Genomic DNA, 13,623 nt, shown 5'->3' with positions numbered 1-13,623 from the left:
GCCACCTGTTCATCTCTGTCAGAACTGCAAGGCTCCTGTCCCCACAGCACCTTGCACATTGCCAGTGCTCAGTAAATGCCTGGAGAATGGATATGTGGATGACTGTAAAATGGTCAGTGAATCAATGATACAATACAGGAGAAACACAGTCCTGAGTTGGCCAGTTTTGAAGTCACCTGCTTCCTCAGAGCATAAAGCTATATTATTGGATAAGGCAACTTCCTCCATAGCATTTCTAGAGTAGATATCCTGCACTTTTCATAAGGGGGTTCCTAAGGAGTGCTTAAAATGCTGCCAGGCTTAAAAGACTCCCTGGAAGTAAGGGTTTCACTTGGCCCATCGTTAATAAATTCAGAAACCTCAACCAACCTCCACTGACCTCTCACATGGCTGAGAAGCATCCAGCCTGGAGCTGTTTGTGGACTGTAAGAGGTAGCAGGAGTCCTTGGCATTAACTTCAAGTCTACCAGGAAATACCAGCCTATGTCAGGTTCAACAGTCCCTAATACAAGATGTTCCCACTTGCATTTCTGGAGGTCTGATCTCTTTTCCCTGATGATAGCATCCCACTTATTAAAGAGCCCCTGTCTGTTGTCTCTGGACTGCAGGAAGCCCATGAAATCAATGACTTCTGTTTTCCCCATTCTCATCCTTTCAGAAGCCTCGGCATCTATCCTTCCCTCCAGTCGACATACATAACTCCCCGTGACAATAATGGGATGTGCATGTGTACCGAGGGGAGCATAGAATTTTTATCTCTGTAAAAATGGTACTAGCGTGGTACAAGCAAAATTTTTGTTTTTTTCCCAAAGCTTTTACTTGGGGCAATATACTGTACATGTGGTTGTGGGTTTTTCCTTCTTTTTAATTTTAAATTGAGATTATGAACATATTTTATGCAGGTTAATATATCCTTTTCATGTAAAATTTAACTGAAACCAGTTCTAGTACAGTAATGACAACAAGAGAAATTCTCCAGTTTATTATAAACATCCTTCAAGAAACCTGAAATGTGTGTCCTCTGGAAACAATTTTGCTGGGATTTGGGTTATTATTAAAATCCTCTCAGAATTCTATCACTGGTGCCTAGTGTGCCTCAAAGCCTTTTTCTGCCACCAATCAGAGAAACACTCTTTTTGGCCCTGGCAGTATATTCTCGATCATGAAAACTGGGCTAGGAGATGGGGCTTCTTTTCCAACACCAGACAAACACTGAACAGGGCATAGAGTCTCTCTCAGTCCTGGGCTGACCACTGGGTAGAAGGCAAGCTCCTGAGACAGGTCTCCTCTCAATAATCATGGAATATGTCGCCTCCCTCCTGTCAATTCTAGGTGTTCTGATCTTTCAGCAGGTTTACTTCAGACTTTAAACTCAAGAGCTTCCCAAACAAGCAGGTCTTGGTCACACATTCCATACAATTCTCAGCCTGTGAGGGGCCATAGGGGATCACAGGACAGGGCTACCCCCAACTGAGATGGAGACAAGCTTTTTGGGAGAGGCATTCAGGAATGAAGGAGAGTCACAATTCCCTTTAGAAGCAGGTTCTCATGTGTAATTTTCTCTTTGTTCGTTTGATAAGAAAAACCCACCATTCTCCTCAGTGGGTTGAACTACCTTACTAAAATGTAGCTGTCTCCTCCACAGGTAACCCAAAAGGAGCTGACTGAGTTTGATAAGTTATTCAGAACTGCATTTCTCAAACTTTAATGTTCCTCAGATTTATCTGGACTCTTGTTGAACTGCAGATTCGAGTTTAGTAGGTCTAGTGTGGGGCCTGAGTCTCTACAACTCCCAGGTGATGTTGGTCCATTAACTACATGTAGAGCAGCAAAGACTTAAAACTCCAGTCTCAGATCTCCATACTCAATTGTTCATTCAGTCCACACACTCTCTGCAAATTCTAGGTGCCCTACTTGGAAAGGTGATGAAGAGGATAGGTCCTCACGGACTTTAAAACTAGTGTTAATGAAAATGTAAAACTTATGTGCATCAAAGGACACAATCAAGAGAGGGAAAAGGTCACCTACGAAAATTTGAATATTATATATCTGATAGGAGGTTAATATCCAGAATACATAAAGAACTCTTATAACTCAATAACAAGAAACAATCTGATTAAAAAATGTGGAAAAGACTTGAATGCACATTTCTCCAAAGAAGACATAAAAATGTCTGAAAAGGACATAAAAATGTCTGAAGGGAACATAAAAAGATGCTCAATATCACCGGGGAATATCATCAGGGAAATGCAAATCAAAACTACAATGAGATACCACCTCACACTCACTAAAGTGACTATCAAAAACCAGAAAATAACAAGTGTTGGTGAGGATATAGAGAGATTGGAACCCTTGTGCATTGTTGGTAGAAATGTAAAATGGTACAGCTGCTATTGAAAGTAGGGACTCAAAGAGATATTTTTACATTCATACTCACAGCAGCATATTCCCAATTATCTAATATGTGGATTGGAGTGGGAGAGCCAGGATACAAGAGGCCCACCAGGAAGCTTGTAGTTAAGCCCATGGTGTCCCTGATTTTTCTGTCTTCAGTCTTTTGCTTACAAGAGATCATCTTCTCCTTAGAGAACAAGGGTGGTCTGACCCTTCCAACTAACAAGTGCTATACACAAGTGGCTTAATGAGGGAGAGGACAGTGTGCGATCATCGGTGAAGAGGGTATGGGTGCTAACTGAAGCAGAAGGGTGCATCAAATTTCATTGAGCCCAAAGGATAGCACTCTCTTCTCTTTTAATTAGTTTTGGGATACTGACTACTATCCTCTCCAACTCACATTTCCTGTTGCTATTCTCCTTTCAACAGTTAGGTCTCACCTCCATATCATAGAAACTTTTTGTTTTCTCTTCCTCCACTGGGTTTCTAAATCAATAACTGATCTAATACAATAAAAATAAATCAAATGTGCTTCTAGCTTCCTCTGTTTCTTCTGAAACAAAGAAGCAGTGGCAGCTTTTGCTGGAAGTGTGTGGATTAGCTCAGTAGGTACTGGGACCTCTGCTGTGGGGCCGCTTAGCCATAAAGAGAAAATGGGGGTTCCCAGAAGGTTTCAGCTGGCCTTTGAGCCAATGCCTACTCCTACCCCCAATTTAAAAGAAAACTACACATTTTGAGTTTTGTGAAGGTGTTCCTTCCCTGGCCCCCAAAGGGATGAAAAAACCATTGATATACTGGAATGACTCATTCTCAATGTTTAGAGCTTATTAGACAAACTGATCACATTCTCCATCAGAAAGAGCCTACATGATCAGTTTGGCCTCATTCTCTGATTAGCTAACTTTGAAAGCAGGTTATTGTACTTGGATGCTTTGTTAAAAAAGTGGAGGTAGTGTTGATACGTTGATTATAAAATATTTAAAATATTTTTTGCCTCTTTTTTTCCTTTGAGTCCCATCATTTTTTTTTTTAAGCCTTCCAACCATTATTAGTCTCTGGGACATACACTTCTTGTTAAACACCATGTAATCTTGGAAACATAAGAAAAAACTACCATTTGTTAATGCCTTGAGGGTGAAAATGCAAGGGCACAGGCTTATTGTTTTTGTCTGGAATCTAAAGGGTCCACCAGGAGTTGGTGTGTGCAGCTGAGATGATAAATGGAGCCTATAAAGCACCTAGCAGAGGAGCTGGCACACAGTAGGTGCTCAATAAATGTATGTTTTCCCTCCCTGTCAATGAGTTAGTGGAGACAGCGGTCAGGTTGGCCTCTTGGGGTCAGCATGTGTCAACAACACTCTGGAAAGAGGCACCATGGAGCTCTGAGGCCTATGACTACACTGTTTTACAGAGATCGTGGCAGAATGGAACAATTACAGAATTAAATACCTACACCAGTACCAGGCTCCCAAGAAAAAGATGACTCCAAGTTATTTTCTAAATTACCCACCAAGGTCTTTGTGAGCCAAAAAGTAGCTATTGATTTTATTTTCAGTGACCATCAAGACTTATTGATCTGAGAGATAAATATTGACCAAATTGAGACTGAGGTCAATTCTGGCTGCCTGGGAAAATAAATCTTAATATTAACCAAAACCTACAAATGCTAAACCTGATATTTTTCCCTCTGAACTGCTGGTCAGACAGAGGCCCATTTGAAGTCAGCTCTTTACTTTATTGTTAATTGTTATAGGTATAAACTGGTTTCCAAAATGATTTGTTTCTGAAAAATTTGGGACAAAAGCATCAAGAACTTTCAGCATGTTTTGAGTCAATAAAGGTACCACTTGGACCCTGAAGTGTTCGAGGGTTGAGAGGACAACAAAACTCAGAATTTAATTACTCACCAGGGCAACTTTCCTTTGTGGTTTCAGCAGCTTCGGTTTATGGAACGTGGCAGCTATGGGAGCTGTGGAAGTATGTCAAGGGTTCAGCTTGCAATTCATCCTAGGACTCTTGTTGACATCCACATATCATGAACATCACAGATATACTCTATGGAGACTCATGAACCCCTTCCTGTCCCCATGGAAGAACTTCAATTTCTAACCTAGGTATCAGTGGGGGCGATCCTCCCTTAGTCTTTGGACATGTCATCTTCTCCTCTCATCTAATTAAACAAAACAACTGTATAAAACACTGCCCTTTACAAAGAAATCAGATGAGCAGGTGAGAAACAGGTGCAACTGGTAAAGGCTGAGGCTAGGACATCCCCTGAGCTTCACACCAATTGCACACCAACACCGCCAGTAGTGACCTTTAACCCTCAAGGCAACCCTGATTGGTCATCAGGGAGGGTGGAAATCTAGGAAGAAACTAAGACTCTTAAGAGAAGAGGAAATTGAAGCATTTCCTCCAATGTCATATAACTAGTATTTAGATGATTTGGGGCTTGAACTTGGTCTTGAAAGTCAGACAAACCTCAATTCAAAGCTAGGCCTTACTATTTAGTTCTTTGAGTTTCACTTTCACCTTTTGTAAGGGAGGGTACTATCTACACTGATTGAATGAGACAATACGGCAGCATATTGTCTGGACCAGGCAGGGGTTCTCTGCCCCCTCACCTCCCTAGATCTACACTTGTTATGTCTCACAGAACACCATGCCTTCTAGCCCCTCTGTCCATCCAACATATGTGAAGCCTTAGCACCTATGGAACATCCTGTGAAGCCCCCACTGAGGAAAAAACTGTATCTTGCCTTGTTATTAAATTATTCACTTGGGCAATCCTAGTACTTCCAACTATATTTTAGATTCTTTGAGGTATGAACTCCCAAGTTGACCAAAGTTATATTAGAAACTATCTATAGATTGTCTTAGTTCTCCTAAGATGTGTGCAGTTCTCTCTTCCAGAGACAGCCATTTTTCTCATTTATGGGGCTCTTAAGTCATAACTGGATTCAAAAAATAACCCTCATTTTATCCTCAGAACAAATCTAAAATAAATTATGTACCTGGTTTACAACTTTAGAACAAAGAGTCTTTTTCCCTTGAATGAGCAAGGAAAATGATGACACATCCTTGCCCCACCCCACTATATATGTAGGGTATGTTGATAGTTCAACATGAAATACACTGTGGAATCAGTCTGTGGTTGCTGGACCAAAGGCATAACCCAAACCCCAGACAAGGCACAAAGCTCAGTTATGATTAGAATCTAAGTGGGGTTCTGCAGACTATATATCATTGGATGCCAGGTCCTCTACCTGCCTACTCCCCTTGTCCTGATCCCACATCAAACCTCAGACTCACTTCTAGATCAGTCATGGTATTTTCCTCATGGGTAATTGCAGGCTAACTTTCTACCTTTGGCAGGGACTGCAGGAGGAATATCAGCTTTCTCCTTCTGCCTCTTCCCCTTCTTGGGCTGTAATGGAGCCAAGCTGGTCACGCTGGTGACAGTCTCCCCTGAGCTGTAGAAGAAAAACATCCTGGTGAAGACTAAGGTTTGTTCCAGGGAAAAGGAGAGAAAGCAATAGTTTCCAAGTGTTCCCTGTGCACATGTGTAAGGTAGGGGTTATCTTACAGCTTGGACAGGAATTGATTGCTCTTTGCTTATCTCCAGGGATATCTGGAGGTCTGGTAATGACCCTTGGCTGAGATAATGACAATGAGATGAGCTAGTTAGTGATTTCTAATGTGCTGTTCAAAGTTCAAAAATCCCTGGATACACCCAGGGCTAGCTTGTCTACATTCCTTAGGGATGTACAGATTGATGATTTACACCTGGTTTCATTGGTTACACAGTCTGGATTGGCTACATCACCAGTACAGTATTAAGATATGACTAGAAACTTGAGCTCCAAGATTCCTTACACATATCTTAGTGGTTCACAACCCCAAAATAGAGCAGCTCCTGTGCAAGTGAGAAAAGACCCTGGGGAGCTGCACCTGGTAGTCCTAAGGGTCTCCACGATTGTTTATGGTTTCTCCTCCTGCTGTTCCTTTAACTTCAGTACAGGCTAAGTGAGTTCAACTTCAGAAGTGTTGTTTTCAATTATTTGACCCCGTGTAATCACTGTAGTGCTTTCTATGTGTCATCCATGATAACTCAAAGTGATGGGGTTGATAAACCTTATATTACAGGTAAGAAAACCAAGACTCAGAGATGCTAAATTACTTGCTTTAAGTAACAATGCCAATAAGCAGCCAATACAAAAGCTGCAAGCACAGACTCTCCTGATATGAAATCTGTTATTGACACTACATGTAGGATAGAAGAGTCTGTATACTTTCTTGAATGGCCATTGCTCTTATTTCAAATGTATCCTATTGGCTCTAGCAACCCAGAGGGAAGCCCCTTTTAGAATCTCTTGTCTTTGGGCATATTTTCCAGCCAAGGAGGTACAATTACCAAGAGAGGTTATCTTCCTGATACATAAAGAATTTGTGGAAATCCAGAGGAATATGACTAACTTCCTAATAATCAAAATGAATAAAGGTGGTAAACAGTTTTCACTTAAGAGGAAAGGCTTTTACCTATGATAACATGCTAAAACTCCCTCATGAAATGAATCCAAATTAAAACACACTACACCTCTTTTCTCATCAGATCAGAATAGCAATGATCAAATTTAAAGCAAAGTACCCTTTTGGGAAGGGCGTGGGGAATAGGGCACTCGGAAGTATTTCTGGTATGAGTGTAAACCCTTCCTGATAGAGAAAAACTTAGAAATCGGATTAACTTGGGCTATCAGGATTACAGAGATTTATACCTTTTAACCTGGAAGTTTCAATTCCAGAAATTTATTCTGTGGGTATATATCCTTGCATTTGTATGAAACATATGTATGAGTCATTACGGTGATGTTGGTAATAGCAAATAGATTGGAAACAACCCAACTGTCTATCAGCAGGGGACTGGTTAAGGAAGTTGTGGTGAATCCACACATGGTGTCCTATGCGGCTGTAAAAAGGAATGAAGAGTCTCTTTGTACTGATAAGAAAAGATTGTTAAGGGAAAAAGTTAGATGTTAGACAATATGTAAAACATGCTACTTTTTGCATAAAAATAGAGGAAATAAGTATATATATATATTAGTGTTTCTATATACATACATGAAGAAACTCTAGAGGTATTCATAAGAATTTTAAAATAGTGGTTTCTTAGAATGGGGTGCTGATGGGCTAAACAGATGGGAGACTGTATAGGAAAAATTATTATGTGTGTGTGTGTGTATAATTAAGTAATATTTAATTTTTAAATGTTAATTATTAAACCATGCGATTGTATAATCTTCAAAAAACAGTAAACTAAACATGAATAAATATCAACACATATTTAATAAAAGAGAATAGGCTATTCTAATATAATCCTACAATTTTAAAAGTAAACAAAGACTGAATCCCACACATTGTGGGAAAAAAAGTCCAAGAATACAGTTTGCATGGAGATTCCCTAAAGATGGCTTATTTTTATTGGGGAAAGAAAGTTTAGCTGGCTATAGCTTTAGGGTACAGGATGAATGATGTAAATTTACAAATAGCCAAAAAGAATGTGTCTACAAAACTCTGATTGCTAAGAGAAAAAAAGGGATCAGAAACTCTCAGAATTACTCAAATATACAACCACATGTACAGCTTCATTTCAAAGTTTTTTAAACTCTTAAAAAGTTTTTACTTCCATTATAAATCATAAATTAATGCACGTCCTGTTTTAAAATGGTAATTACAGGCATGGAGACAGAAGAAAATAAATATAACCAAAACATAACCTTTGTAAATACATAACACAAATCTTCATTTCTAGTCTTTTTCTTGTACTTCCTCTGTTCTCCACCAATTTATCCCTCCCACCCCTCAATCCCTGTAGATCACTGATCTATTTATTTTCTCCATAGTTTTACTTTTTCCAGAATGTCATATAGTTAAAATCATACAGTATGGAGTCTTTTCAGATTGGCTTATTTCACTTAGTAACATGCATTTAAATTTCCTCCATGTTTTTTCACAGCTTGATAGTTCATTTCTTTTTAGTACTGAATAATAGTTCTCTGTCTAGGTATACGAGGGTTTATTTACCCATTCACCTACTGAAGGATGTCTTAATTGCCATGTTTTGGCAATTAAGAATACGACCGCCATAAATATCCATGTGCGTATTTATGAGTAGACGTTTTCAACTCTTCCCTTTTTATAATTATTTTTTAAACCATGCTGTATTTCAATTTAACACCTTCCTTTTTATTTAATCTACATCTTCCTTACTGTTACATTTTCATACTATTCTAGTGAGAAGATATGCTACAGTTTACATAGCCATTTCCTAACTTCTAAACATCTAATTTGTTTCCCAGTTCGATGTATAAATACATTGCTATAAATATATTTGCGCATAATGGTTTTCCATTCCTAGATTTTTGTTTTTAGGTTGGATTCTTAGAGCTAGAATTACTAGTCGACAGACCATTTCAAGGCTACTTAATACCCACTGTCAAAATGATTCATGACAAGTTAGTATTACTTTATAGCCACTCACTGAGCAAATGAAGGTATTTATGTTTTCATCCTCTTTAACATCAGGTTTATCAGCTTAAAAAATTACTTATTTAATGAAGACAATTGTGATCCCCTTTTACTTGCAATTCTCTGATTGCTAGTGAGGATGAACATTTCCTGTGATTGTCTAATTGTGTCTCCTTGTTTATGAATGAGGTATGGGCATCTTTTGCTCTTATTTACTAGGATCTTGAGTTTTTCTTACAGACTTACATGCATGCACCTTTCACATCGGTCTAATGTGTTTATTTCAAACACTTCCCCCAATTCCCTTTGAATTTTAGCTTTTTGTTAAATGGTAATTCTTTTTCTTTGCTAAAACCATTCAATATTTTCATTTTGTCTATCGCCTCTGAGGTTGGATCTTCCTCACCAGCTGCACCTCACTATGAAGAATAAAATAATATTTCCCCTTCCTCTTCTTTTTTCTTGGATATAATTCTTTAGCTCTTTAATATAAAATTTTGGGGATATCAGTGATATGACTTAGGCATTCATGCCCAGGGCTTTTAGTAAACTGAAAAGATCTGCCTTGTCATCACCATTTTCCTTCAAAACAGTAAAACTGCACTAAATTAAAATTAGTTTTAAGTCATACTTCAACAATGGAAATTATTACAATGAGTTATCACAATAACATATAATAGATAATTTTTCCCTCAGAATTTTATGTCTCCCATTAAGTCAGCAGGGCTGGTAGGAATTTTTGACTAAGAAAGCCCATTTTATGACTCACTTATAAGAAAGTTATTCTACATTTTAGTTGGAACAAGACTGCATTTTGTCTCTGACACAAGGGAGTGTTGCTGGAGGCAGTCAAACTAAGGGAAATAGAAAATAGGTTGGGAGTTCTGTCTAAATTAGAGAGCTATGTGATGAAGGGAGTGCTATTTGTGGGGAACAGGGTTGTCTTTCTGGCTCCAACAAGGGTGGGGCGCACGTGTGGGACCTATGTTGCGACATGTATAAAGTTCCGGCCTGGCTGCCTCTTATAGGAGACTTCATCTCACACGGGCTGGGCACCTCTGTTTCATGGAACGTGGTGGACAAATGTAGAGAATGGGCACAGGAACGAGGGCAGAAGGTCTGCACTAAAGCTGGTTCCACTCTGAGTAGAGAGATGATCCTGGGTAAATCATTCACTTTCCCAAGCCTAATCTCACAACCTATAAAATGAGGACATATAATCTTGTCATCTATTTGATAGGGTTACTATGAGGGTCAGATGAGACAGTGTAGCCTGAATAAGATGGGGCATGAAAGGGCTAAATACCACTGACCTTAACATCCCCTGTGTGGGGGCAACACAGTACACTTCTACTCAGGGAGAACAATGTTGCCACTTGGGTATATCATGTTCCATATCTTGACCGTGAGGGGAGGTCTGCAAGTTTCAACTTAAACCTTGGTCAGAAAGTTTTTCTGCTCAAGATAATATATCATGCCCTCACATTGACACAGATACAGCAAGTACCAGCACAGGAAGAGAAGACACGGAAGGAGAGACCCTGAGCAGTAGATGGCTGCCCCTAAACAACAGATAAGCGGGCACCCTGGGTTTTGCCAGGTGTTGAACAAATTGTAAGCAACTACATTTTGCAGAAGCTAAAGTTAATAACAGCTATGTTTGTCTCTGTCCAATGCAAGACATTGTGAAAGTGCTGATGTCTATAATATCTGACCCTCCCACATGGGAAAATGACACCTTAGAGAACTCTGGTGAGGACATGGGATCTGATGCAGGTCAGCCTGCCTTCTTGGCCCTGAAGCAAGGACTCCAGGCCCAAACCAGACAATAGAAAACAAGAAAACTAGAACAGGAGGAAGGTAAATTAAGTCAGATCTACAATGACTCCTCCAGGCTTAAACCGGCTCCCTAAAGAGGAAGTGCCGGAAGGCAATATCAGCACTCTACTGCATTTTAAGCTGGTACTAAATTCAGGGTGGGGAGTTCCTAGGACTGTTACAGCTGCCCTGGTGGGAAGAGGATGAGCCAACCTGAGTGCTGGGGCCCAAGAACAAGGGCCAACCTGGCCCGAGGGTGGGCAGAGGAGGAGAGAAGCACGTTCCTGTTCCTGGAAACTGTCTGGAAGAAGTGATGCCAGCTGCCAAAATGGAGGTGGACAAGGGTGGACCAACCATGTGGAAATCTATGTCTCTACTCTAGAGCTAAGAGTGTTAGAGAGTAGAAAAAAATAAATAAAACAACATAAACTGAGATGATCTTACCAAAGAATATAATTATAACTAAGAATCATAGACCCAACCACACCTTGTTTTCATAACTGAAAGTGAGATTAAAGCACTCTCACACTGAACCACAGCACCTGAGGCATGAGGGATTGCCCCACCATCAAAGGGCCATCTCAACATTGCTCTCCCTGGGATATACTGAAGCTGCTGTTACTGTTCATGCCGAGGGGCTCTCATACATCCAAACATTGTCCCCCAGATGCCAAGTGCTTCCTTTGGTCTAGGGCAATCTTTTTGCCTCCACATATGAACTATTAATTAAAATGCTTCCTTGAGGGCTGATTGATCTTCTTTCCTGTTGAATGAGTAGGTGCTCTTCTTTGGGTGCATAGCTGTCACATGCTGCAAAGGGATCTGATGTGATCTCAACACGGCTGGGGATGCCAAGTGTGGTTTGTCAGAACAAAGATCCCAGCCAAGAAAGCCCATCGTGGTGGGGCTGAGGAGATGTGTTGTTCGGTCCCACAGGCATCCTTCCAGTCCTGCTTCCTTAAGCTGTCTCCACCTGAGCCCTTTTGGCTCCACGCTGGCTTTCAAAGTTGTTGCTTCGGTTGATCTCTTTTCCCTCCAGAAATGTCTACATGCCTCCTTTCCTCTTGCCTGCATGTCCCAGTTTCGATAATGAGAATGCCTGGCACAAATCCCTGAGGGAGTTAGTTACTTTCTAAGCAGCTCTATGCTCCCTTTTCCAAGGCTGTATGCAGTACATTCATCACCCCATTACCCTGCTCCTGGCAACATCAAGTGTAGAACTCAGGGGTACACCAGCAAACCCCAAGGGGTCAGGATGCATTATTTTCTGCTACTTCTGTCCTCCGACCATTTGGCATGCACATTCTGAACAGGATCAGTATAAAAGCTGCTCCTTTGTGAGGTAGTTGCCAAGATGTCTCCCTGTCTACACCTCCCATGGCCTTTTATCATAAATGGTTTGCATCCTCCAGGAGGTTCTGCAGGGGCCTCACTGTTAGAGGTCTTTCTTTGTAGTCCCTGCCTGCTTTGTGAAGTTGGCATAGAAGCTTTGCCAGGCTGGCAGTTTTGTTTGTGAACTTAAAATCTCTGAATGCTAACTGGTAAGATGGGAAGGTTCTTCATTAATATTTAGTGGTTCCATGCAGTGTCCTGGTCATGGGTCATAATAATGGCAGGGAAAGGTCACTGAGATTACCTGCTCAGAATCTACCCCCCCCCCCCCCCCGCCTCCAGGGCTGAGGACACATGTTTCAGTGAGTCTGAACCCACCCCCTCCTCAGCATAATCTTATCCTCTGGCCATAATAGTGAGGTGCAGTTGTATTTGCTAGTTAGGCAAGGAGACAACTCCTTCATGAAGTCAGGGGTAAATATACCTGTTGCCACATTTTCCTTCCTGAGGAGAGCTGGCCCAGCCTGAGGATGCATCAACACTGGGAGGAAGGACTGCCAAGAAAAGACCTAGAAATGGAAGCCACCGCCCTGAGGTCCATCCACAATAGCATCCCCAGTTAGGTGAGCCAGCCAAGTTTCTTCCTGGGTAAGATCATCTGAGCTGGCTTTTCTGTCTCTTATAATCAAAAGGTTTGTGAATGGTACAGGGGGCTAGCTATTTCTCTAATAGTTGGCAGTTTTATTCATATTTTTCATCTGGGGAGAGTAATTTGTGCCTCGTGGGGTTTCTAGGAGGATTAGAAATAAATCCCATACAACGTTCAACTTTAGAGGTTGATGGGCACAAAGTGGGTAATTGTGAGGAGTCAGGCTACAGCTGCTGTTACCTAATTGAATCCTCACAATGACTCTGAGTGAGGAACAAAGGCAAGTTTGTGTCTTGCCAGAGAAGCTGAGTGATTGGCCCAAGGTCACCAAACTACCTGGTGGCACAGTGGGAACTGATGCCAAATCTAGGTAGACTGTTCTCTACATTATACCAGGAATAATAGCCAGACCCATCTCACAGGTCCATCCTCCCCATGCCTGTTCCTCCTGGGGGCTGTGGAAGGAGGGCGCTGGTTGGGGTGGAGACAAGATGGACCCACTCATGGGGTTGTTGTGAGGAGTGAAGAAGATGGTGTATGTCAGGGATTAGAACTGTGCTCAAAACATGGGATTTAATAAAAGTGCAGCTTGATTATTGTTATTAATGTGATTGCCATCCCTTGGCATCTGGCCCTTCCCTGTCTCCAGCCTCTCCTCATTGCTGCTCTGCTCTGAATCTCCAGGGCTCCTCACTCCCATGAACCAAGTTCTTCCAGCCGCCAAGCCTCTTTTACCCAGTGTGCTACTCTCTCCCTACTTCTGCATCTGCCCTCCCCGACACTCTTCTCCTGGAGCACTCTAACTTGTCCTTCATGACTTGGCCCACATTTCACTTCTAGTAAGCTTTCTCTACCCACAGACCCCTGAGATGAGGTTAGGAGTGACTCCTCTGGGTGCCTGTGAC

The 13,623-nt window shown here is 41.3% G+C and overlaps 1 protein-coding gene across 2 annotated transcripts in view; it reads right to left on the bottom strand.

Moving 5' to 3' along the window:
- VSTM4 (V-set and transmembrane domain containing 4) overlaps positions 1 to 13,623 on the bottom strand; it is a 93,716-nt gene that overhangs the window by 14,912 nt on the left and 65,181 nt on the right. For both annotated transcript variants that reach the window (XM_016135661.2, XM_016135662.2), the window contains exons 6-7: positions 5,761 to 5,867; positions 4,302 to 4,363 (exon numbers count right to left, since the gene is read on the bottom strand). In XM_016135661.2, the coding sequence (XP_015991147.1) occupies positions 4,302 to 4,363; positions 5,761 to 5,867 (169 nt within the window). The remainder of the gene's footprint in view (positions 1 to 4,301; positions 4,364 to 5,760; positions 5,868 to 13,623) is intronic.

Source organism: Rousettus aegyptiacus, unplaced genomic scaffold (assembly GCF_014176215.1).
Source record: "Rousettus aegyptiacus isolate mRouAeg1 unplaced genomic scaffold, mRouAeg1.p scaffold_m13_p_6, whole genome shotgun sequence".
Taxonomy (NCBI): Eukaryota; Metazoa; Chordata; class Mammalia; order Chiroptera; family Pteropodidae; genus Rousettus; species Rousettus aegyptiacus.
The sequence above is the reverse complement of the archived record's forward strand: the minus strand, read 5'-3'. Positions and strand labels throughout refer to the sequence as shown.